The following is a 26,256-nucleotide window of genomic DNA, read 5'->3' as shown; positions in this document are numbered from 1 at the left end:
GGCATTACAAAAGGCCATTTCAAAATTAAACCCTAATATGCATGTCCTCTAAATAATATTCTGCTTTATGTATATTTTTACTTCACTTGGACTAAGAAATACAAAAAAAACAACTTAAGAAGTTAGACTGAGATGTGCTTGACAGCTATGAGACTCACAGCAAACCATTTAACAGCCTATTTTAGCCTCGTGCAGGAAGAGTTATGTGACAACACTTACTGCACTGAAAGGCAAATTATCCCAGTGCTCTATCATTGAAAATTTTCTTTCCAAGTCAACTCCACAATCTGAAAGACTATAACTATATAAAAAATACAATTTGTGAAAAATTATCTATTATCAACTAAATTGACAAGTTATTTAATATAAGAGACATGAAAAACGTATTTTAAATGTAAGTTTTATTACAATGCTTTAAAACCAAGGTGCCTTTCCAATTATGGAGTGAAACTTTGGAAGGCTTTACACTGCACCATGAACATTAGACAATTTAAATCAATGTACATAAAGAAAATCCTTTCACAATATGAGTCAGATGAGCTGTATTTTGAATCATTTGTAAATAAAATAGCCATTTCAGCAGCTCCATTTGAGTCGTCATCTAAATCTACTTAGTATTTAAAAAAGGCCCTTTTACAATATTAAGCACTTGTTCGGGAAATAAATTTTCTATGGTCTGCTTGGGTTCTTATATTTAAGAGGTCACATCCTTAATTAAAAATGCTAAGTACCAATCCTTCATTTTCTTTGTACATCCCAGCCTGCCCCACAGCCAACCTTTAAAACCTCACTCTCCAGTAAAGCTTCAGTGTGGATCTTTGGACCACTCTCTGTCACCAGCCTATTGTTAGTAGTGGTGCTCACCCCTATACACCCCCAATCCCTCCACACAGAGACTTTAGGAGGCTTCCCATGGACAAAGAGGGCACAAGGTCAAGACACAGACAGACATAAATCTGTGGCCTCACCATCCATCCCTAATCCCCCTAACGCCATTGTCACCTCACTCCCCCATGCTGCCTGCAACACACACACTTACACACCCAGTAGACCCTCTCCATCTGGATGTAAATAATGATGATATTGTGGTGGTGAATGGTGCTCTGTGTCCAGGCGATAAGCCCAATATAGTCAGAGCAGCACGGGGGTGTGTGGGTGATAGTTGGTAAGCAATGACACAGATAAAGAATAATGCCCTGTGTATGTGCTTGTGTGTTTGAGTCAATCTCTTAATTATTAATGCCTGAGCCCTTACCATTTTCCTCATCCATCTCTTCTTAGTCAGTTCCCCCTCCCTCAGACAGACCCCCAACTCCCCCTTAGCTAACGCTTTGCCTCATTCTCTATATTTCTTTTGTTCTGTTTCCTCTGTCACCTGATGTTGCATATGCTCAGGGGTTCCCATTGTTCTTTATTACCCCTCCTCCGCTTTGTCATTAATTATCCTCACACCACCACAATTGGTTATTTAGCTTCATTTCAATATTGTTTTTCATGATGTCCACAATTAAGTTATTGATAATAACACTGGTAATGGTAAACGGACTGCTATTTATATAGTGCCTATTTAATCAATTTAAGCTCTCAAAGCTTTCTTACTGTTACCTTTACCTAATCACAGTGACCTCACCCCTGGTGATGCCCAGATCGTCCCCCTCGTCTACAGACTCTGCTTCCTCTACAGAAGACACTCTGTAAAATGATGGAGGTATTCCAATTTTTCTTTCCATCACTTGATAATATCCTCAGTTAAAGTCAGCAGCCTCCCACCCAGACTATACACCTTATACACCATGTGGGTAGAGCACCACTTTGTCCTCTGACGGTTTGTCAGAATCGCTAACCAGTTATTAGGTTTACAGGACAATTCCTTTTCCACACAGGGCCAGACAGGTTTCAGTAACTTTTTTCATATAGTAAAATCAATTCTGTATTTAAAAACAAAGAAATCCAGAAATGAGCAAAAAAAAAAATTTTCTAGGCAGAGCTGACAGCTGATAACATGAGGAAATGGCAGTTGGCTCCATTGGCAGGTTAATGCCTATGGAATCATGATCAAATCACTTCAATAAATTCCAACCCTCAACTACAGTCACAAAGTCTTTTGGTGACTTAAAGAACTAGGCTGCATATAGAAGCAGCCGAAATAAGTTTTCTTCATGGGTGACTGGGCTAAGATGTGTTGAGGAGTTTAGACAGCTAGATGGATTCAGACTTTTAATTACATTAAAAAAAAACCTTTGGCTACAAAAAATGTCCAGTTGCATAGGATTCACTGGGAAAATAGCCCTCAGTTTCTTTAATCTGATCATTCACTAGTTTCAGGTTTTACTAAATATAACTAAAGACCGTATAAAAGATGGATGTACATTTAAGAGCTAAAAAGTGAAGCAATAGCGCCAGTCCATTTTACCTGTATGCTTCTATAGGCCACCAGAGAGCAATACCTATGGTTGCAAAAAGACTTCCAATCATGTGAAACAGTTTCCTGCTCAGTCCATGGTCTGAGTCATTCTTTACATGTTATTCTCAGGGGTTGAAGTGGGATTTAGTAGATGGGAGAACTCTAACATCAAGTATAGCGTGGGAAAAATAATTACTTAACAGTAACTCCCATAACAATTTGTATTGTGAATTGTTGCTAGGTTTCAAAACTGGTGATTTTGATTTTTGTGAAGGAGACACTTTCATGCCAAGTGACACCACTGACTAGCCAGTCGCTTGAATGCAGTCTGATGATGTCACGTTTTTGGATCGCCTCAGATCATCTGGAACGCCAGTTGAGTACTAAAAGTGTACCTGGTATCAGTTACTACTATCTAATGGAAAACCCTAAAAACTTGAGTCGGCACTAGTGGAAAAGGGCTATTAGATGGTTCTGGTACCATCTAATCTGGCATTCACATTCTTCAGTGCAACCAATTGTTTGCATCTTCTAAATTATTTGCATATACATTCACAAAGGTGTAAGTTTATTATAGACTTTTGCCTACTTGAAAGTGTCCTTGACTTGGTTAGAAGTTGTGAACAGGTTTTTGTGGACCAAGGAAAGATTTCTGCGACCAGGTTTCATGGCCAGGTCAGTCCTGTTCAATCATTACTTTGAGCCTCTGAAAATGAGTGACTGTGTATATAAAAGTTGTTGTAATTGACCTGTTAAAAACCTTGAATTAAAGTCTGTACTAACCACTTTTTGATTATTTCATATAAAATCCACTGTGCTAATGTATAGAGGTCAAATTACAACAATTGTATCATTGTGCAAATACATACAAAATTGATTTTAAGTATGTTTGAGAGCTTCCATGATTTTTCAAGGTTATTTTTATACTAAAGGGACAGTTCTTCTGAATACACAGATGCCTCAATAAGCCATATACATGTCACCATGGCACCATGCATGTCCCACCAATTGACAGTTGCATCGCTGCCCAGGGGCAGAGCTTTAATGCTACATTTCCATCACTGGGAGAGATTTGCAAATACGTAATAAAGAAAAAGAAAATCCCATGAAGGAAATTATAATCTGAATATTTGTGTCCCAACCACCAAAATTACCTCCCATCCAGTCTACACACAGACACACAGAGTGGCAAAGCCTGATTATTACATGTTACAGCTGACCTCTTTTTTTTGCACAATCTGCTCACAGAGAGCACTAAAGCACCACTTTAATCATCAGCACACAAACACTAAAAATGACCAAGCGAATGAACAACACATTTTGTTAATTTTGTGCAGGAATAAATGAGAATAAAAGAGACGTTTACCTCCGACTGCAACACAAGCCGCACCTCTCCACCTTGAAGACTTTTATTTGACTTCAGAAGTTTTCTGATTTTTCTGGGTATTTTCGCATTGTTGCACTTGCAGAAGTGCAACAATGGGAGGTTGCTACAGTTTGAAATAACATATATGCTAACATGTATGCCATTTCCATCTTAGTTTGCCATTGAAGAAGTCCAGTTGTGAATATTGGGAAGCTAGTGACACATCATGCAACAACTACAGGTTGTTTTTAATAGTCTTAATGGTTTGCTGTCATCTTACTCAACTGAACTTTAAAACAACTTACTTTTTTACATAAAGGTTGCCCAGTCTCTCAGTCATTTTAAAAGATTGTTAAAAACACCGTCGTTTTCTCACTTGCTTTCAGTTTTAGTTCAGCAACATGGTCTGGCTTTTGTTATGCAAATAGAGTTATTTACTTTGTTTCATTTTATGATTCTTAGTGTATATTTCTTGTTGTTTTGATGACTGTTGTATAGAGTGTGTGTATTGTATAACCTCCATAGCACTTTAGTGTACAGGTGACTTGACTACCAAGTTTGGCACTGTTTTTTTGTTGTGTTTTTTTAACCTTTCTAACGAGAGGGTAGTTGAAGAGAAAGCTGAGAGGGAGCTCAGGGGAAGGACAGACAGCAAATGGACCAGAGTAGATTTGATCCCAGGCCCTCTGCAATAACCTTAGAGCAGATAGCCTGTTGAATTTCTTGAGATAAAACAGCCTAACATACATACCAACACATACATGCATACTTTGTTGACATTAGTGATTAGTTGGCTCAATTTTTAAGCTACTGTTAGTTGGAGGTACCCAATTTGCTTTTGTCATAAAATATTTATAGTTTGGGGGTTTTTTTTAATTCTTTGCATTTTTTTAACGAAATGTTTAACATGTTTTTGCAGTTATAATATACATCTTAAACTATATTAATTTATACTTTTATTAATACATTTATACATTTTTCTGTGTCTACTTTGTCTCCTTATTGATATTTAGATAATGAGACTCAGGTAACAGCTAGCGTAGTGTAGAAAGATAAAATGTGTCTTCCCTGTATGTGCGAGATACACACTTACAGAAACTGTCTTCTAGGTCACTGAAGTTCATCTACAAACACTTTATTTTATCTGCAAAGTTGTGCAATTTGTGTTTTCATTCAACCGATAATTTAAAAAGTGGCCCTTAAGAGAGATGTATATTTCATAGTAAACAAATTTAAAGTTGATCAAAAGTTATATTATGTTAGCATTTTTTAATACAGGTTCAAGGCTTTATGCTGTCTAACATCATATTAAATAAGGTGCTTTTCAAGGTGCGTTCTTGTGGTAATTAGATTTCTCTGGTGGAGTTAAACTGATTTCAAATCCATGATAAGGTTCTAATGCAAAACAATGAAATTAGACCACCTGGTGTTTACTCCATACATAAATAAAATTTGTTTTCCAGCTAAGCTGCAGTATGCAATGTTCCACTGAAAACCAGGTCTCCTTATGCACAGTTGGAGCATCATTATTAATTGAAAATTGGCTGTAAACATTTGAAAGCAAAAGCTGTTTTATTTCCAAGAGCATAAACCTTTACCTTAGACTGATTTTTAGGGGTAAGAAAATCCTCCATCCATTCTCTTCTGTCAGGGTCGCGGGGGGCTGGGGCATATCCCAGCTACCATAGGGCAAGATGCAGGGTACACCCTGGACAGGTGGCCAGTCAGGCAGACTAATCACTGTAGAAGGAAGCTGGAATGCCCGGAGAGAACCCACACAAACATGTGGAGAACATCCAAACTCCACCATCCAGACTATAAAAGTATTTTATGTTTTGATGTCTAAACATAAGCAACAAGAAAATGAAACTGTTTATTTTTTATTGGCTTTGCAAATATCACAAAAGGGAAATGAAACCTCCTTCTCCTGGCTGAGAAACGTGCCTTGTCTTATCCCTTCAACATCCTAATATGGACAAAATAAAGAAGACAAAGATCATGATACTGATGCTAAATGTGTGGCTGTTGTCAGTGTCCTTTAACCAATACATATGTTATTGTATTCATTTACAAACCCATCACCATTTTTGAGGTGTATTAACAATTGTATTTTGTTTTTGTTTTTTTATTTAAATTTTATGCCAACAATGTTTTACTGAGTTAAAATAAATTCAACGGCGCAGAAGACCCTGCAGAAAAAAAAGAGATCTTTACCAAAAGGTCTTAATCAGACAGAGTGAGAAGACACTTAAAATCTCATTAGACTTAAATGCTCACTGAAGGAGCTCTCATTACTCCAACTCACTGTGTTTGTGAATTTGTTTGTGTTTGGTGTTCACATTCATTGCTTAATGGACAAGATAGCCTATTAAATGTTCATTAAACTGAAGCTTGATTACCTCTGCTGTCGTCCCATGATGAACTCTTCTCTGTCTCTGTTGTCTGGACTGAACCAGGGTGAAAATCAGGTAAGCTGATGTACAAATTACCTTCCTTCATGCACCACCCAGGATACGATTTCCTTACCTGGCTTCACTTAACCTAACATCAGCAATCAACCTAAGCAGTCATGCAAAAGTAAACTTTTTAAGTCAACCTGGGGATGATGTTTCCGAATCTACACTATATTGCCAAAAGTATTCAGTCACCCAAAATCACCAAATTCAGACATTCCAATCACTTTCATGACCACTGGTGTATAAAATGAAGCACCTAGGGATGCAAACTGCTTCTACAAACACTTGTCTAAAACTGAGTCTCTAAGGAACTCAGTGAATTTCACCCGTACTGTAATAGGATGTACACCGCCGGTATAAAAACTCCAGTCATAAAATTTCCTTGCTACTTAATATTCCACAATCAACTAGTCTGGGTTTAGCGGTTGCCAGAATGGTACTTCTGCATTGTTCGAAGTGTAAAGTCTGGTGGAGGGGGATTGTGGTGTGGGGTTGTTTTTCATGAGTTGGGCACACCACCTAGTTTTAATGAAAGGAAGTCTTAATGCTTTAGCATACCAAGATATTTTGTAAAAAATAATGCTCCCAACTTTGTGGAAACAGTCGGTAGATGACTCCTTTCTATTCCAGCATGACTGCACACTAGTGCACAAAGAAAGGTCCATAAAGACATGGATGAGCAAGTATGATGTGGAAGAACTTGACTAGACTGCGCAGAGTCCTGACCTCAACCCAATGGAACACCTATTCTGGTGTGTGTGAAGGCAGAATACTTTTGGTAATATAGTGTATGTACATGTAAAGGCATGGAGGTCTCAAAATAAAGCATTTTGCTAATGATAAATGACTAGGGAAGGAAAATGACTATTGTGGACCAGTGTGTCTGACTATTTTACTGGCATTGTGTAATATCTTGCAACCCTCTGTAACTTAAGACGAGTATTTTAACTTAATGTTGTTAAAACATTTTCTCTCAATTTCATTTGAGGTATTTTTTACTCAAATCCATATTTTATGTGTTAAAAACGCCTCAGATGAAGCTCAGAAAACTACTAAGTGAGCATAGATTATTTTTGACACCATTACAGTTGAAAACATACATCCTAATTTATTGTTACAAGGAATCTCAGTTCTCTATGACTCAGTTCAATTTAGTTTTATTCATATAGCGCCAAATCTACAGTCGCTTTAAGGCGTGTTTTATATAACAAGTAAATACAGTAATGAAGAGAAAATCACAACAATCAGATTAGAAGGCATCATCAGTTATTCAGTATCAAGAGCCAAAAACACACACTCACACATCTGCTGACAGTGCACAAGTTGTCAGAAATAACCCTCGTGTTGTGTTCCAGTCAAATTTCACTGATTTAAAAGTTTTATCTCTGAAAAATGTAATTAATTAAAAATGTAATTAATTAATTAGACTGACCTAAGATTACATGACTTTGTCTACAAAAAGGATTACAACACACAAAAAAATGTAAATGTTGTGGGTTTTATTGAATATTTGTACACTCTGAGTGTTTCCGGTCAACAATGACGGATTGTTAGAAATTAATGGACGAGATAACAATTAGTGTAAATAACTGAATTCAGGTACATCCCCACTGGTCAGATGGACATATGTGCACACGCAAGAATGGATGCATGTGCACCCACATATGTGCACATACACACATATAGACACCTTGGGTTCCCTGGAAACCACTGCAGAAGTCTATGCCCACTAGATGCTGTCTTCTATAAGAACAACTCCTGTATTGGCAGTTCTCATATACAGTTGCAACATTGTTTCGATAGCATTGAACTTTTCTCGTACCCTTAGTGTATAATGCTTTTTTGAGGCCTTGCTCACTTGTACTGTGTGGCTGCATCATGACAGAACAATATACCCTAAACGAGGCTCTTGAATCCACATTTGATCACCACATTAGTGAGGAGCAGAGAAGCCAGGAAACTGACAGTGAGGATGAATTAGAAGAGAAAGAATCAGTAGCTGAAGACTGCGAGGAATATAATCCAGACCACGAAATGACTGATGAGGATGGATCCAGAGATGAAGAGGATGGCCACGCTAAGCCTGCTGTCACATTCAAGTCAAAGAATGGGAACTTATCCCCACCTGAGACTCAAGGTTTTCAGCTGAAAATGTCATAAGAATGACCACAAAATCAAAAACTATTGGCCAATATTCTTGAAAAAAAACCAAGCAAACTTTGTGGCTCTGAAATCATCATCTTCTGTCCGTTAAGACGGACAGAAGATGATGATTTACTCTTTTTGTCAGGAGATGTTAGAAGCCAGTGTAGTTTTGGGATCATTTCTTCCATACAGAATTATATCATATTGCTGGTCAAAAGTGGCCGAGAACACAATAGGCACTTTATGTGTATATATAAATGTTTTAAATAGTTACAAAGGAAATGTTCTTGGTAACATTGAACCAAACTAGTCTTTGATAAACAGTATACTACGTTTCAGCTGATTATTTCTTATAGTCAAAAAAATTCAGTTTTTTAGAACTCAAATTCAAGGCCTATAAGCCCAGATCAGTGAGACATGCAGGTCATTAAATACAAGTTCAAAGACTGTAATATTGTAACATAACAAGTAGTGATAGTATAGCTATAAGTATAGTTTTTATGGTGAGTCTTAATGGAACAATCTTTTTTCTGGAAACACAAAATTCGTTAATACAAAATTAATACAACATGAATGTTGTTTTACATTATACCTTGTACAAATTTGTTATCACTAGCTGCTGTTGCCTGTAACGAACTCCTGCTAACGCTTAAGTGGCTACTGGACAGGCAGGTATGCTGCTCCATGCAGTCTCAAATTGTGATTACGTAAAAATAGCTTAGCTTTTTTATGGTGCTCAAATTTTAATTGGAATTTCTTTCTTTCCAAGCTTTTCAAGCTTCTTCAAACCAGTGCATTTACCACTGTCATTGTGATATTTAGAGGCTCTGTTACCCATTGTTACCCATTACTTACATTTTTTCCCAGGTAGAGTATTATAGGAGAATCATGAATTATTAGCCTGTTGTTACCTGTTGTTTTATATTCAATGCAAACAACTACAAACTGTTTATATAGATTGTAAAGCAGAGAACTTGTGAGCATTTGACAATTTAATGACAGCCTTTTATGGTTCGCTTTTTAAATAGCTGGGCAAGCAGGATTAATTGGGACTATGTCATCTCTCTCAGTGAGAATGATGAAAGTTCAAATACGAACTTCTATTAAAAGGTAACAGCAGGAACTTCAAGCAGTGCATTTCAAAAGAAATGAATATATGATCTTAGAAATATAGATTTCACTTACTCTAAATTAGAGATGGCACAATACCACTTTTTTATGTCCGATACCGATACCGATATCATAAATTTGGATATCTGCCGATACCGATATGAATCCGATATAGTGTGTTTTTTAATCCATAAAACGTTTTTTTAATATCTTGCTGCATTTTGTATAAGTTTATACTCAAGTTTAAATAAATAACAACACTAAAGCTATTCTGTTATACCTGTATGTAAAAAATACACTGCACCCAAAATATTTCATAGTTCAGCAATACTGATCAATCTAATAAACTTAAACCTGCTCCATCCTCCCTATTCTGGTATTTTAAAGAGTACTTAGCAGAAATATCAAGCAACCTAACTAATAGGGTTGCAAACTCCCAGCAAAAAAAAAATAGGGAACCACCCCCCACCCTCCAGCTCATGATGCTTAATCGATGTAATCAAATTTAATTTGATGCAGGGGGAAAAATGCACAGAAATAAATTATTTTTCAAGAATAATTAAATAGATTCAACATCTTTCTTCAACAGAACTGCAGACTGCACAGATAGTACCTTCCCAAAATAAAAAGTACTATAGCTTACAAGGGTATATTAGACTTAACAGTTACTATATACAGTAATGGACTTCTATATATTTTACATCAGATTAAAACTTTGGGTGTAAGATTCAGAAAATTATTTATTAAAAGCTAGATATTTTAAATGAGAATAAGAAAGAAAAGTATGTCTTTGTGCCCCCTTTTCCCTGTTCATGCCCTATCGGCCCCCCTGGCTAAACTTTGCTAGATCCGCTCCTGCACAGTTACAGCCGTCCGCTGCTTAGAAAAAGATCCTGATGTAGAAAGTTATATTAAATAAATTCTAACAACAGCTTATCAAGCTGAATAGTGCTGCTGTTGTTCAGCCGCTGGTTTCCTCTTTCTGGTGAGAAGTGAGACAAAAACTAAGAAGAGAGACGGACTCGTGACAGAAAAGCCGATCAGCTGATCATTGATCAGTTTCACGATTGAAGTAGCAGCAGGAGAGAGAGAGAGAGAGAGGCAGTCGCTCCATATATCTGTTGTTAAGCTTAAGGTGGGAATGCTTTACAAACATTCAGAGATGAACTTACACACTTGCTTTACTTCTCTCTGGGAAAACTTCCTCGGAGATGAAATGCTGGTTTGCTAGCAGCCGCTCTATCACATGACGCATACTGCTGCAACGTGCTACGGTTATGAGCCAAGTTACGCTGTGTAGCAAGTTTTGTGAGGTGCTTTTTTGATATTTAATGGATCGGATTACATTTTTTATTTCTCGCCGATATCCGATCCAGGAATTTGGGTCAGTATCGGACCGATACCGATACGTAATATCGGATCGGTCCATCTCTACTCTAAATACAAGAAGCTGCCACCTAAAGTAAAACAAAAATAATTGCATATCAGTGTCCTCAAAAAATCTGAATGATATTCTGGACTGTCTCAAAATCAACCTGGCCAGTAAGACAGCACAACATGAGACTTGAGATGGCAAAGGCCTTGGTTATTTGGTAACGATGACTGGGGAGAGAAAAACAATTCTAGCACTTGACATCATTCATTCAGAATGATTAAAATGTTAAAAGTGAGTGAAATCCATATGTAGAAAATGCTGCAATGGACTGAACGATTCCGTACATTTAACTATGCAGACAAAGCACACCTTCTGCTGTTTGGCTAACTTACACTCAACTTAAAGTGCAAAACTACTGACTTTAAATGAACTAGAAGGAGGTGAAGATTGGTAACAACACAGGGCAGTGCTTCTCACAGCAAAGGTGGGGAAAATGTTTGCACTCCCTGGTGCATGTCTCCACGTGAAGTGTTTACGCATACACTAGTGCAAAATCACTAAAGTATGAAACGTATAATAGAACTGGGACACAGTACAAATGTTTCCTGCTTTTCTTAGAGTATCAGCACTGTTGATATTCACACTCATAATGCCTGTTAATGATCTTCAACACCCACTGTTCAGCACTTCCAGCTCTGAGCTTGTTGGCATTGTCACTGAATCCACTGCAGGACCTTAATGTTTGCCCCCACATGCTCCTCTTCAAGTCTTCCTCTTATTCCTTTACAGCAAATCCTTCATTTCTGACCAGTGGGTGTTGGAATTCTTCTCATGTCAGGCAGCGTGGGTCAGCTTGGCTCGCTCTAGCGTGTTTCATTTAGGTTAATGTAATCTGTGGGTGTCAGGGAAATGCTGTAAATGTGCATGTGTGCTTTATGATCCTCCACCTTTGTCTCCAGCAGCAGGCAGAGTGTGGCAAACAAAGAAGCTGCCTGTCCCTTTCAGCTGTCTGGGTGAATCTGTTTGTACACCTGACACAGATTTCCCCTCATTACCCCAGCGTACACACAAACATCTTTTCAGTGCTCCAGGGGGTCACTGCTGGTGATTCTCTCACTGTCAGTTCAAATGACCTGCTATTTTGCTTTTACACCTCCAGTTTATGAGACCTCGGCAGCAACACTATTTAACTGTGCCACTTCTGTCATACACTGGTTTTTAAAGGGTCTCTGCACTTTATGTTTTGGGAAAGGATATGTTTTATCTGTTCTGCATGCAAAGCAAGTGCTATAACAAGAGCCATACACAAATGAGGTAGAGACAGATGAGAGTGAGAGTCACAGAAGAGGTCTGGGTGTAGCACCCAAAGATGGGAGGTTGTCCTTGTGACTGTTTTAGAACTCAGATAAGGAGTATTTGCTCTCTGCTGTAATCTCGGCGAGGACTGCTCTATTGGTTTGAGTTCTGGTGACTGTGAAGGCTATTTGACTACAGTGAACTCAGTCGTGTTTAACAAACCACTTTGAGGTCGTTTGAGTTTTGTGACACTTCATGTTGCTACAGAAGCAGAAGTAGCCATCACAAGATTGGTACAAAGTGGTAATTGTCAACAACATTTAGGTAGCGTGTGGCATTTATTTGAATGATTCTTACCTTGGAATTAAAGACCCTAAGTAAATATCCTATAAGTAAATATATAACATAAGTAAATATCTATAACGATGAACTTGTCTATTAAAATTTGATGGGATGTGTGTGAGGTCCAAATGACTTAGACTCAGGTGGAGCGCAAGATCTATCCAGAGGAGAACTTTGTTATTACAAACTATTCTACCATGTAAACCTGAAATCTTTGTCTAACAGCTCATCTTTGTGATGTGTAGAAGAGCTCCAAACATTACTTCACAGAAGATACTGAGCCACTGGTGTGTTAAGGAAGATACTGTTGTGTCAAATGTGTAATCGCTGTTGTTGTTTTTTTCTGCTGTGTGTGGCCACAGGTACATGCTAAAGTCTAAGACAATACATTCACTTAAATAGCTGCAGTTTTATGGGTATTGCAAAATGGAATGTATGGCTGTGATAGAGAGAAGTTAAAATAAACTACATGAAAATGACTCTCTGTGCACTGCTGAGAAAAGACCCTGACAGACGTTGTAATTATGATACAGTCTTCATATAGACTTGAAACTGGCATGCAACTTGATGTCATCCATGTTTTGGCGATGGCTGATGGCCATTCCATTCCTGAATGTAAATTCATGTCTGCTCTTTGTGATGACCTGGCTAAGGGGGTTGAGTTTTTGAGACCTACATCATGAGTGCATTTTTCCTCCCCCAGTAACATAAAGAAATTGCACAATACATTTTTAAGCAATAAGCTGAAAAAAATATGATACAAATTAAAATTCATATATGTAAATTAATATTTATTTTTTTTTAAATTGCCAAAAGGTTCAACAGGCATTCCATTTTCATAACTTTGAATTTTCTGCAAATTAATTCATGGTTGAGGCTTTAAAAGGTTAAGAAAATTGATGAATGGATAAAGTGGAAAAATATATTTTAGCAGCTGAGGTTAATTTCTATGTTGGGAGTGTATTTAAGTAACTTTAGTCATGATTTGGTTATGATACTTTTCTAAATCATCAGACTGGTGCTTCTTGAACTGACTGGTATCTTTATAGCGAGGTCTGCCTGCCTCTGCTGGACCACTTGATGGTCAGGCAGCCTGCCTGCTTGACTCTCTGCTTAGCTGTCTACCTGCCTGTCCTGCTGTAAGTCTGTCTGTCGGCAGAACTGTCTGACTACGACATGAATAATGCTGAGCCAAGCTGCCCTGCTGCCTTGACAACCAATGGAGAGTGGGGAGAAGACAAGAAGAAGGGGGTCTGTGTGGGTAGAGAGCAAATATAGAAGGGAGAGGGGGGCTGTGACGGTGTGTGTGGGCACGAGACGGGGGCCGGGCATATGCTGGAGGGATCTGATCAAGTAAAGAGAAAGCAATAGAAATATTTGAAGAAAAGCAAGAAAATGAGCTGCAAAGCAAAAACTAACAAACGGTTGAAAAAGGAGAATAAGACTGAGAAACAAGTAAGAAAGGTACCTCAGCACTTTTGGATGCAGCCTACAGGAGCAGATGCAGCCTGTTTCACACTGTCACCAGAGTGTTGCATCATGGGATCAGGACCATGGGGACATTTACACTGTGGGATGACATCACCCGTTGCCGAGTCAGACCTCGTCTGCTTGGCTCTGTCTGACTACCCTAAAAGATGCTGCTTCTTTCAGTTTTTGCTCTCCTCTATCAGACGGTCTGCCTTTCGGTCTGACCGCCCATCGCAAAGGAAGTGAAAAGACAAAGAGCCAGATCGACAGATGAACAGAGCGCCATACAGGGAGAGAGGGAAAAAGACGCAGATGCTAGTGGAGGGTTTCGGCCTTGTCTGCCAGCATGATATAGCAATCTGAAAAAGGAACAAGGGAGGAGGAAGGGTGGAAAGATTTGGGTTTAGTTCAGTCAAAAAGTGTGTATTAGTGTGTGTGTGTCTGCCATCTATGTCCTACCTTCCCTTTTCTTCCTGATCTGCTATTTCTCTTGGCACACAAAAAATAGATACCAAGCAAGAAGAGTATTGTACCGTCATCTCCATTTTTACTAAAATAGCATCCGTCATGTATTTTTTAAACATGCAAAATCGACACCAGAGGGTGACAATCGTCCTTCTTAACTTGGTTATTTCTATGTATGTGGTTACATTCTTATGGCTTTTGTCTTTTCTAATCTTGCCTTCACCTGATCCTGTTACTGATGCACTCAGTGCTATAATCACTCATTGCATTATATTATATAGAGCCTCTGTCCAAAGCAGCTCTACCTCTCAGTTCTGTGCTATAAATGTGTTTTATTTATTGAATTTAAGCCAAGCAAATCAACATGATGTTCAGTCAGAAAGGCTTCTTAAATTTCCAAATCAACTGCTCCCCCATGATATTATGAACCTGTAATTATTCAACACCGCTTTTAAAATCCCTGGATAGGTGTTAATATAATTTTAGCCACTTGAATTGAGAAAATAATCAGGTATCATCATCTGTGCTCATGTGGCATTTATCATTTCCAGTCTTTTGTTTACGCAATCCACTAGTTTTGCTTCCCACCCTTAATTTCCCATGTGAATATTCCAGAAATTCTATCAGTGCACCATGCTTATTTAAATACATCACACAACTTTATGCTAAACTGATTTCATTGTTTTTTATTTAGCTTACACACAGCCATATTTCTGCTGAATATGTAATGACTGCACAAATACAATTTCAAATGAACAAATATTAATATCAATATAAATCTGGCCTGTGCTGGAATTGGCAATTATTCATTTCTATTGTTTCTATAGTCCTTTTACCTTCATTCTATTGTGTTTATCCTAAAATTCAGAATATTCTAATATTCATTTTCCTGATTAGCTCCAGTTTAACTACTATGGAGGATTTATCTACTGTAGGCTAAATAAAAGCAGAGTTATGATTTGTAGCCAGAGCCTGTTACTCAACCCTACTTGGATAACAAGCTAAAGATTTCAAAGGTTTGGAACTAACAACATAATTTCAAAGTTACCAAGGGTTTAAGACTTAAGCCACCTTAGACGTGTTAAAAACTGCCATTCTTCTAATTCAATTCAATTCAATTTTATTTATATAGCGCCAAATCACAACAAATGTCGCCTCAAGGCGCTTCATAGATACAGAGAAAAGCCCAACAATCATATGACCCCCTATGAGCAAGCACTTTGGCGACAGTGGGAAGGAAAAACTCCCTTTTAACAGGAAGAAACCTCCGGCAGAACCAGGCTCAGGGAGGGGCGGCCATCTGCTGCGACCGGTTGGGGTGAGAGAAGGAAGACAGGATAAAAGACATGCTGTGGAAGAGAGACAGAGATTAATAACAGATATGATTCAATACAGAGAGGTCTGTTAACACATAGTGAGTGAGAAAGGTGACTGGAAAGGAAAAACTCAATGCATCATGGGAATCCCCCGGCAGCCTACATCTATTGCAGCATAACTAAGGGAGGATTCAGGGTCACCTGGTCCAGCCCTAACTATATGCTTTATCAAAAAGGAAAGTTTTAAGCCTAATCTTAAAAGTAGAGATAGTGTCTGTCTCCCGAATCCAAACTGGAAGCTGGTTCCACAGAAGAGGGGCCTGAAAACTGAAGGCTCTCCCTCCCATTCTACTTTTAAATACTCTGGGAACAACAAGTAGGCCTGCAGAGTGGGAGCGAAGTGCTCTAATAGGGTGATATGGTACTACAAGGTCATTAAGATAAGATGGGGCCTGATTATTTAAGACCTTGTATGTGAGGAGCAGGATTTTGAATTCAATTCTGGATTTAACAGGAAGCCAATGAAGGGAAGCCAAAACAGGAGAAATATGCTCTCTCTTTCTAGTCCCTGTCAGTACTCTTGCTGCAGCATTTTGGATCAACTGAAGGCTTTTCAGTGAGTTTTTTGGACATCCTGATAATAATGAATTGCAGTAGTCCAGCCTGGAAGTAATAAATGCATGAACTAGTTTTTCAGCATCACTCTGAGACAGGATATTTCTAATTTTAGAGATGTTGCGCAAATGGAAGAACGCAGTCTTACATATTTGTTTAATATGTGCGTTGAAGGACATATCCTGGTCAAAAATGACTCCAAGGTTCCTCACAGTGTTACTGGAGGCCAAGGTAATGCCATCCAGAGTAAGAATCTGGTTAGATACCATATTTCTAAGCTTTTCAGCCTAATGGCTACAAACAATAAAATAAACTTTCATCATTCATACAAAAATCTATATGTGTGTTTAGTCAGGCTGCCAGGTTTCATCTGAGCTAATAATGGTACTGAACTATGTTAAAGTGGGGTTAGCGGCTCAGCAAAGTGCACACTTTTTTAAAAACTGCACTGAAACAAACTTGTTCCCCCCATATTATAGTCATAATCCTTCAGACTTCTCTGACATCATTTGGCACCTGAATACTTTTTTCAGTGTTTTTTGCTTTAAATGATGGACACATGGTCTCAGTAGGGTGTTGTCAATAACTGATGAAAATCAGGCTAATTGCTACTGCTACTGCTACTTCTGCAGGACTGAGTTCACACAGGTGGAGCAATGCTTTGATTTTGCGATACAGGCTCAGTTGATGCCGGCAAAGGGAGTCAATCCTCTCTAAATAGTAATGACTTCACTGGTTCATTGGTGAATGAGACAGGAAATAACTGAGCTGGAAAGTCTGGAACAGGGAAACCAAGCTTGAGTTGGAGTTCACATGACTCACAGCACACAGCTTACTAAGACCAAGACAGTCGATGTAAATCCAATGTGCAAGATCCTTCAAAGCCCTGATCAAACCAGTATCTGTGATGTTAACTACAGCACGGTGTCTAGTCAATGGTGTTTAAGCTTGGTCTTTCCCCTGGAGATGCTTGTTCACTTAGAAGAAATGTACTTAGCTGGGGTCTCCTGAACTTCTTTTGTTCTAGATACATAACTTATCTGGGAATCTGCTTTTCTCAACTGGGAACTGCATAAATGTTTCTAAAATGAGTTCTCGTGTGTTAACTGGTAATGCATTCTAGACTTTACAGGACTTTTTATAAAAGTTCTTTTTTCTTCTGGTCGACCTGGTTTGCTGAAAAAGAATGTTTCTCAAAATAGGGCCTGAATTTAAACATTATAAGATTATAGAAATGTATAGAACTGGACTTTTTGCCATTAAAAAGCAGCTGAATTATTTTGGCTGAAAAATCATATAGATATTAAAGTTTTAGAAAGTGATTTTTTTTTTATAATAAGGTAGATTCTTTAATGTCTTAGGACCTGGCGTTCACATATGTGGACATCACATTTTGGGTTGTCTAGACCAAAATACAAAATTTCGCTCTACAAGGGCCTGATAGCCACATACATGGACATTATACAGGGATATTATACTGCCACTGATCTATCGAAGTTTAAAACGAACGTCCTCATATGTGGATCTCATTTTTGTCAAAAGCAAAAATCAGGTAAAAAACTAAAAATCAGGTAATTCTTTGTTTTTACATTCATGAGGTCCAAATCAGCCCAAATAGCAAAGAGAAATTAAGAATGCATGCCATGAAAGACTTCGGGTCTTGGGAGGTTAAATCTATAAAGGCAGCTTATGTAGAGGATTTAAAAGAATCGTCTTCAGTTTGCAAATTAAAAATTTGGTACAAATGTTTGTTGTAGCCAAAGGTAAACAACATTGTGATCTTACAGCCTTTCCATTTTTATAAATGTGATGTCTTAGGAACATCTAGAGGGAATTTCATCAAATCTGGTGCAAATTTGCACATGAATGTAAAGATGATGAGAAGACGACAACATTTTGGCAGATGTCAAAGGTTTAGGTCATTGGCGTCACAGACAACCCTTTTTTGAGCCATAACTCAAGAATTCATTATGTACTTGAGCCAAGACACTATATTCAAAAGAAGAATGCTATTTACATCTGCAGACATTTATATTTGGTGGCATAGATTTGTTCTTCTTCTGACATCTTCAGCCTTCCATATTCATACATGGAGAATGGAAGATAATGAGAACATCTGTAAGACCCATAACACCAGGCATCGATGACAGAAGATATGAAACAAAAAAGCTGGACACAAAGGATCTTTCCTTTTGGGACCTGTGATGGAGATGGGTTACAAATCAGTTTTCAGATGCACAGCAAGAAAAAAAAAACTGTATGAGCATCTTACATAATTTGCCAAATGTATACAGAGGATATCAGCTGAGCCGTCAGCTTATGTGGACTGCCAATGAGATCAGTTGATCTGCCAGGATTAGAGCTGGACTTGACTCGATTAATGTCAGAATTTTACTTAAATTACTAATAGAATGACACTTTACAGCTGTATTGTAAATGTTGCCATATTTTCAGAAAACCCAGTGTTGAAAAAGTAAGGGAACAAAAGGATTACAGCTTAGTTACGTTGTGCATTCTAATGATAGTTGTTGCAGTGATGTGGGGGATGACACACTGTGTGCGTCTTCCCTGCGCCCTCAGAAAAGGCTTATGCATAATATATACAAAAGTGTCGTGCCATATTACGCAACCACCATGTGTGTGCATGTGTGTGTGTTTGTGTAAAAGTGTGTGTGCTCTCACAGACCCCACTCAGCCAACATCTATGTTTAGCAATCTATTCATGTCTACAGTTAAATTGTGCTTTCCACTCTAGTTATTACAGTGTCAGACAAAATGTGAAAGCACCAATAGCCATGGATGATAAGCACAGAAATAAAGCAAGTAGTCAGCAAATTGTCAGACACACACATTAATAAACTACATATGACAATGCCTAAATCCCAACAAAATATTTTAGGCACATGGACCAATGCCCCAATCTTTCTCTCCTGTCTTGTCTCTTAATTTCTTTATTTCTTGCTTCAGTTGCTTTGCACTGAAACCTGGCAGATTAGATCTCATCCATCTTTGTCTCAGGTTGCTGCTACAGTTTCTATCTTGACAGCAAATGTGCACGTTGCTACCTTTTCCTTTAAAAGAAAAAAAAAGTCTAACCATGTGCTCAGTCTGTGATAGATTGTACAGTAGTGGTACTCTGACACCAGGAAACGTGTCAGGGAGGTATACAATACTGTTCTGTCTCTTTCTAAATCGGTACACACACAATCTCACACAGAAGACCAATTAAATCTGTAAAACACAAGACTGAACACTGCACATTTACAGCACAAGCAAGCAGAAAAAAACAGTTCGAATCCACCACCATCCTCCACCGTCTGGGGAGCACAGCTGGACATAATCACAGACAGACGAGACAGGGGAAGTGAAACTGAATATGATGAGACTGAAACTAAGACACATAAAGCCAAAGAGCTTGGAAAGAAAAGTGTCTGGACTTCTTTAAGTTTCTTGAAGATGTTTCACCTTTAAGAAAAGCTACTTAGACTACAATGACCTGGATGACTGAGAAATAATATTGAATTTCGTGCTTTGCCAAAGTAATGTTGGACTCTGACTGTCCATATTTTGTTGTGTTTCATGAGTACTATCCCATTGGTAGTGGCAACTGTTTCTCACTCTCACAGCTAGGGAGAACAAGAGACAGCTCAACTAAATCAGAGAAAAAAGAGACAAGGGAAGTCCACAGATTCAATAACACAGGATCAAACAAATCAGGACTGTTGCAGATGCAGATCATTTGCTCTGTGCTTTTTTGTGTGTGTGCTGGACACAGAGTGATTTAAGAGTAAACCATTGAAGCTTTCTATTCATGTTAACACTTAAGAATGAAGATATGATATTGTCTGACATATCAGTCCTTCCTTCATTTTTATTTTTTGTCTTTTTAACAAGATAGTAGAGAAAGGCAGTGGAAAATACTGCAAAACTAAAGGTTAAAGTAAGCGTTTTCAAAATCAGCAATTCTTTCAATCATCAGCCATTAATGGGTTTTTACATTGTCAGCCAAGCTTAAAAATGTTTTCTGTTACTTTGGGAATTTGTTTTCATTTTTGCATCTGATTGCAAATGTTCTTGAACAAGTGCCTGAAAACATAACTGTATATGTTTTATGTATATGGAGCCATCGGAGGGGTATGCTATGCAAATAGGCCACTTGGTGCCCCTGCGATTGGTGGTTGGGAAATTAAATGGGGAGCTGCGTGCTGATGGTTGGGGACAGTGCAACCATCAGCACACATCTCCCATCATCGTCCTCCCTTCCTGTCCTTCGTCCCGCTTCGTTTCTCCTTTGTTTGGCGAGAGGCAGTTTTAGTTCCTGTATCATTAATAGTGATCCATCTGCCAGGCTGTAAACACACACACACAGTACAGAGAAGAACATTGTGCTGTGTGTATCCAGCATAAGTCATCTGTAACACAACCACCCACCCATACACACACACACACACACACACACACACACACAAACACACATTAATGATATATATGTGCGTACTGCATTAAAGAGAATCCATTCAATTCCCTCAATTCACACAAGGTCCCTTCATCCTCCTTCATTTCTACCTCTCTTGTGATGGACAGATGAGACAGACAAGTTTATGGAAAGATAGATGACTGGGTCAATGATAGTAGATGGGAGTTGCTTGCCTCGTCAAGTAGGACACTGGGCCAAACAAAGCAGCTGTCATTCCTGGCAGAGATTACTGTTGGGATGATGGGGGTCTGGATCATAATAATGGTCACCCATCATGGTGTTAATAAAATTATAAACAAAAAAATGGAAACAAAGTTCTAAGAAAAATATGTGATTTTTTCAATGAAAGGACTTTGGGCAATAGGTCAGCATCAGATGGTACTAGTCAAGGAATATGTCCATTTAGGTTCTGCTATAAAGCTCTATTACGTGATAGCCTAATGGTGTGATTAGACCGAAAGAAAATGTTGTTTTCTCACAACACATAGCTAAGTAAGTCATACAAAATCTGTGCAGACACTGACTGACATAAAAAAGGAAGTCTTCTGTCCTGTTTTCTGCATATGGTCTCTCTGTTCTTCTCTTTTGTGTCTTCTTTCCCTCCTCTTTTGGGATTTCTGTGGTTCTCTCTGATATCACATTTGCTTTATATTGAGACAGAAAAAAAAGAGAGAGTGTGAATATTTGAATGAATCAAAACTTTTACTTAACTCCAGCTATTGGAACTATACTGGAATGAAGTAGTTCTCCATTTCTATGTTGGGTAATATTTTTGAGCTGCAAGTGTTCCAGAAACACTCTATCACCTGTACATGCACATATAATGAGGGGTAAAACTTCACTAATGTTTGGTCTAAACACAGCATTAATACTCTGTTTCGCTTTCAGAGACCCCTTTCCCACAACATATCGCCATTCATTGTTAATATAAAGATGCCAAGCACTTTTAGAATCTTAAAATATGAACAAAAGGATCCCTAGAGATTGTGCTTGAACTAATAATCATGGAAATCCATACTATCCTTCTTGGTGGGTGTGTGTTTTGGTGTGTGTGTGTGTGTGTGTGGTAATGTAATTATTACAGGCCTCATGTATGTTTGCATATCTCTAGCATTCCCTAATTCATGTTTAAGCTTCCATATTAACTGTAACTGTACTTACCTCACCATAGGAGGTTTGCTTCACATTGCAAATAGCAGTTAAACAGGCAAGTTAAACAAGCCCAGTGATCAAATAAACTAAAGCTCTGTTAGTATTAGGTAACAGTTAGGAAAATATGTAATAGCGTATATTTATTATTTACTGGATTACTAATTTGACATATGTTTTTAAAAATCCTAATTTTCCTGTTTCTAGTTAATTTGCAGAAATTAATAAAGCAAGCACTGGCTCTCAGTCCTTGTTTGACTGGTAGTTATCATGCAGCATGTTATGTCATACCAAACAGCTGTCGGTGCTGTATGTGTTTTAGCGGCAACAGAAGCTGGTAACATGTAGTCACACAGACTCAGGCGAAGGTTAGAAACCTAGTTGAAAATCACCGTATTTGTAACTTACTCTTCATAGGCTGAGGTAATTTTCCTACTGGCTTTGAAATTCGGCTTCTGAGCTTGCGCAGAGCGCTTTGTCAGCGGCGTATAGAGGACAGAAACGGGCTAACCACTCTTCGAGTGATAAAGGGACGATTAATTATTCGTCAAATCGGCAGGGACGATCAAAAAATTGGATTTCCTACATGGATTAGATAATGGCAATGAATAAATGAGGGATATTATTATCTGTAACATTAAAGAGCTGTTTATTTACTCTAAGTTTTATGTGAATATTTGGTGATATTTTTGTCCTCCCCTGCATGTCGTGTAGGAGTGGGTTTTCCCAGCCGTTGTCTGGCTCTGCCTCCGCCAGCCTCCTCCTGTCAGTGCGTTTCTTAAAATGAAACTAGCGAGACGGTGGCACCTGCGGAGGAGAGGCAGAGGGGGTTGTATGTAGAGCTGGCATCTACTTACCCACCGTTTAAAGGAAGTCTTTATGTGCATATATATGTAGACAGATAGATGCACACACATACATACAGGAGCCTTCATGAAGTTCCCCGAGTTGTTAACAATATTAACATGTCCGAGGGAGCAGTCGCAGCCCGGTGCTTGCTGTATACGTTTCGTCTATTCATTTAAACCTGAAGCAGGAATTCAGATAGAAGACTTAGAAGTAAACAGATAGATTAACATAGAGGCATATGACAGGAGCACACGATGGTTGTTTCTTTTTTTCTTTTTTAAGTACGCCGGTCATTTTTACTTTGTTTAATAGCGTTTTTCTAATACAAAGACTGCCTGGTTAAGCTACAAGAAAGCAATGTATAACACAGTCTGGACGACCAAAAAAGCCGGCGAGGAAGAAGACTGGAGGGACGTGATGATGCCCTACTCCACAGAGCTGATATTTTATCTGGAAATGGACCAACCACCAGGTAAGCTTCAGGCCGGTGATAGCGGGGAAATGGCTAGTTGGACTGGAGTTAATTAGCTGGAGTAATGTGTGTTTAGGAGCTGTGTGCTTTGGTGTCTGGTGAAATTTGCAGAGAAGCTTTCAGATTTCACGTTTTGCTCCAGTTCGTACCGGTCACGCAGTTATGGCTTTGTTTTATTAGGACTTCGCGGGCTTCTGGGCAGTCGTGACGTTTTAGGCACACTCGCTACATTTCTGACGGCGTACATAAACTTAGCGCTGTCTGTAGCTGAGAAGCAGGTAATTCGGGGACGAAGGAAATAAAATGGCAGTTTACAGCAGCAGTGACAGCGCTTTAAACGCCTTGGACTCTTTGTTTCTCGCTGTCCGGTGCACTCGCCACAGCTGTTCTTTTGTACATTAAGATACAGATTTGCGTGATGACACAGTAGCTGCAGTCTCACTGTGGAGACAATAAGTCCCGTGTAGTCCGTACACTGAAGCATCCCCACTTCTTCTCTGCGTCTGATGGCTTTGCAAGAGGCCTATGAGATAATAGAATAGGAGCCAAGGTGACTGTATCTGCTGCTTAACCCATTTTAATTTAACCTTTGGAGAATTTGGCTTATGAGACCACCGGGTAAATGTTGTACCATCCCGAGATTTGGTATTATTCCGCACTTGAAGTTTGCATTAAACCATTCCGACTGAATCATTCCGAAATCAGCTGTGCCGTGAGCGGTGAAGGGGGAGAGGGGGGATGGGACAAGCAAGAAACCAAGAAAATGAATAAAACCTGGAATAAAACCGTCCTGAATATCTCCGAATAATAACGCTCTTCACTTGGACACATATAGAAGTCTTTGTGCCCATTTCTAGCCAACTGTCACCCACAATTGAATAAGTTTCATTCATTCATTCCTCTGCAATTGTGCCAGTGTCATTCGACTCGCTCCTCTTCCTCCCTGCTTTTCTCCCCTCCTCAATGGATCATGGCGCAGATGTGGGACGTTGTGTTGTTTCCAGGAGGCGCTGTTGAATTGCCTTGTAGCTCTTTCGTTTTTTTTTTCCTCTCCTTTCTTTTCCCTCCATGTATCTATTAAGATGGACTATACTCCGCAGCAACCTCACAGTGCCATGTTGTGTCTATCTGTAGCATGCTGCAGAGTATTTGGGCTTAGAGCTCACTAGCATTTTACCACGGGATGCTTGAATATGCAACATATTTTAAGCTTGTGCTGGGTAAAAGTATTGTTTCAGCTACGTTTTCCCTTTAGACCTTGTATTTTGAAGTGCAGTCGACAATCTTTTGTTGCTGCTGCTCAGTGCATTAGGGATGCAGATGCAAAATTCTGGCCATTCAATGGTGATTCACGCATTTAACTGGCCACTGGACCTTGGCTTTTATCGTGCCTAGTGCCATTTCTTTAGGGGTTTGTCATGGCACAAAAAATAACAGATTTTTGCTTTGCTCAGCAGACTGTTTCTATCTGACAAAATGTAGTGAACAAGAATGTTTTGGACCATAACAAACATTGTGTTGGCAATGTGAAACCTTCAGAACAGCATTTGTATATATGAGTGTTTTTATAGACTGATTTGGTGTTTATAGAGGACAAATAATCCTCTGTTCGTATGCGAGTAGCTTCACTGTTTCTGTTGGTTTTAGGTTGTACAGTACTCAGATTCTTACAGCTCTTTTGTCCAAATGAGCGCATCCTGTCATTAGCTAAACCTCTAAGTCTTTCTCACTCCCAACTCATATTTGTTTTGCTGTGTGCAGATTGCATGCGTGTCTTTGTCTTAACACACCTGATGTGTAATCAGATGACAGACATGCCCACAGATGTTCATTACATATGTATGTTTATTACACTGGAATTGAAATGTGAAAGCCTCACTGATATCCTCAGTGTGTGTACAGTAGTACTTGTGGTGTGATTAGCACAGGTGGAGTGTCACTGCCACCCCCAGGGGAGGGCAAGGCCTCCGTATCCACTGGCAACTTGGTGTGTGTGAAGCGACACTCTGTGGATGTGGGGTGAATGATGAGTCTCGTGTTTCAATGGAAAATCACCGGGACATTGTTGCCAAAGGACCATACCAGAGTGCTTTTTGCATGTCTAGGTTCATTTGCAGTACAATGCAGTGTTATACATTCCAGCTCCTCTTTCTTCCCCGTAGTTTTTATTCATGTGTACACAGAATAAAAGAAAAAGACCCCTTTGCCAAGACGACAAATCGCATTATTTTTATTCATATTGTTCCTTTTCTTTATTTGTGCAGTCTGGATGCTTCCTTGCACGTGTTAAAAACAAGTTCTTCCTCCCCACTTTTACCAAGTGCTGCTCATAGGGGATTGTCTGATTGTTGTTCTCACTCTGATATTGTGGCCTCTTTACCTCATATAAAGCATAATTAGATTTCTGTCAGCTGGTGCTGTATAAATAAAATTTAATTTGTTTTGTGTTGAAATGTGAGTCAGTGGAAAGATGCAAAATTATTTTTCAAGTAAATAAATTGCAGCGTTGTCATAAAACTAAACGTCAGTATGAGGACCTATTCTGTGATAGGACAGAGATGTCTTCTGCTAATTTTCCACCAGTGTAACTTTCCAAGCATAGCCCAGTAGAATGTGTAGAGATGTAGAATGTCCAGCACCTATGGTTTTGTCTGCATTTTAAGCCTTTTTTGAAACTAATTCTGGTTGGAGAAGCTGGAAGCTCATTCTGGTTCCAGCTTTTCCCAGTAGGAGAAGCTGGAACAAGAATCAGTTTTCAACAAGGCTTGAATTTACTGGAAGGTTGGTTAAGTTTTGTTTTGTTTTTATTCTTAGTTTAGGGTTGGTGAATGAATATACAAATTCAGTTGGCAGTCACAGTAGAAACTTGTTGATTTAGAGGTGCTGCATTGTTGTGTGTAAGATTGCGTGGTGTGATGGACTTGATCTACCACAAGCCTACTCAACCTT

At 38.8% G+C, this 26,256-nt stretch overlaps 1 protein-coding gene across 2 annotated transcripts in view; it reads left to right on the top strand.

Moving 5' to 3' along the window:
* Window positions 1-26,256, top strand: part of pik3r3b (phosphoinositide-3-kinase, regulatory subunit 3b (gamma)) — a 167,939-nt gene that overhangs the window by 127,722 nt on the left and 13,961 nt on the right. Inside the window, exon 1 of one of the 2 annotated variants that reach the window (XM_087830273.1) lies at window positions 22,776-23,307. The exons of the other annotated variant lie outside the window; for it this stretch is intronic. Within the exon in view, the coding sequence (XP_087686399.1) occupies window positions 23,193-23,307 (115 nt within the window). The 5' untranslated portion in view covers window positions 22,776-23,192. Of the gene's footprint in view, window positions 1-22,775; window positions 23,308-26,256 lie in introns of those variants that run through there. 2 annotated transcript variants of the gene reach the window in all.

This window comes from Neolamprologus brichardi, chromosome 17 (assembly GCF_056152115.1).
Source record: "Neolamprologus brichardi isolate AB-2024 chromosome 17, ASM5615211v1, whole genome shotgun sequence".
NCBI lineage: Eukaryota > Metazoa > Chordata > Actinopteri > Cichliformes > Cichlidae > Neolamprologus > Neolamprologus brichardi.
This window is presented reverse-complemented; position numbering and strand designations above follow the sequence as displayed.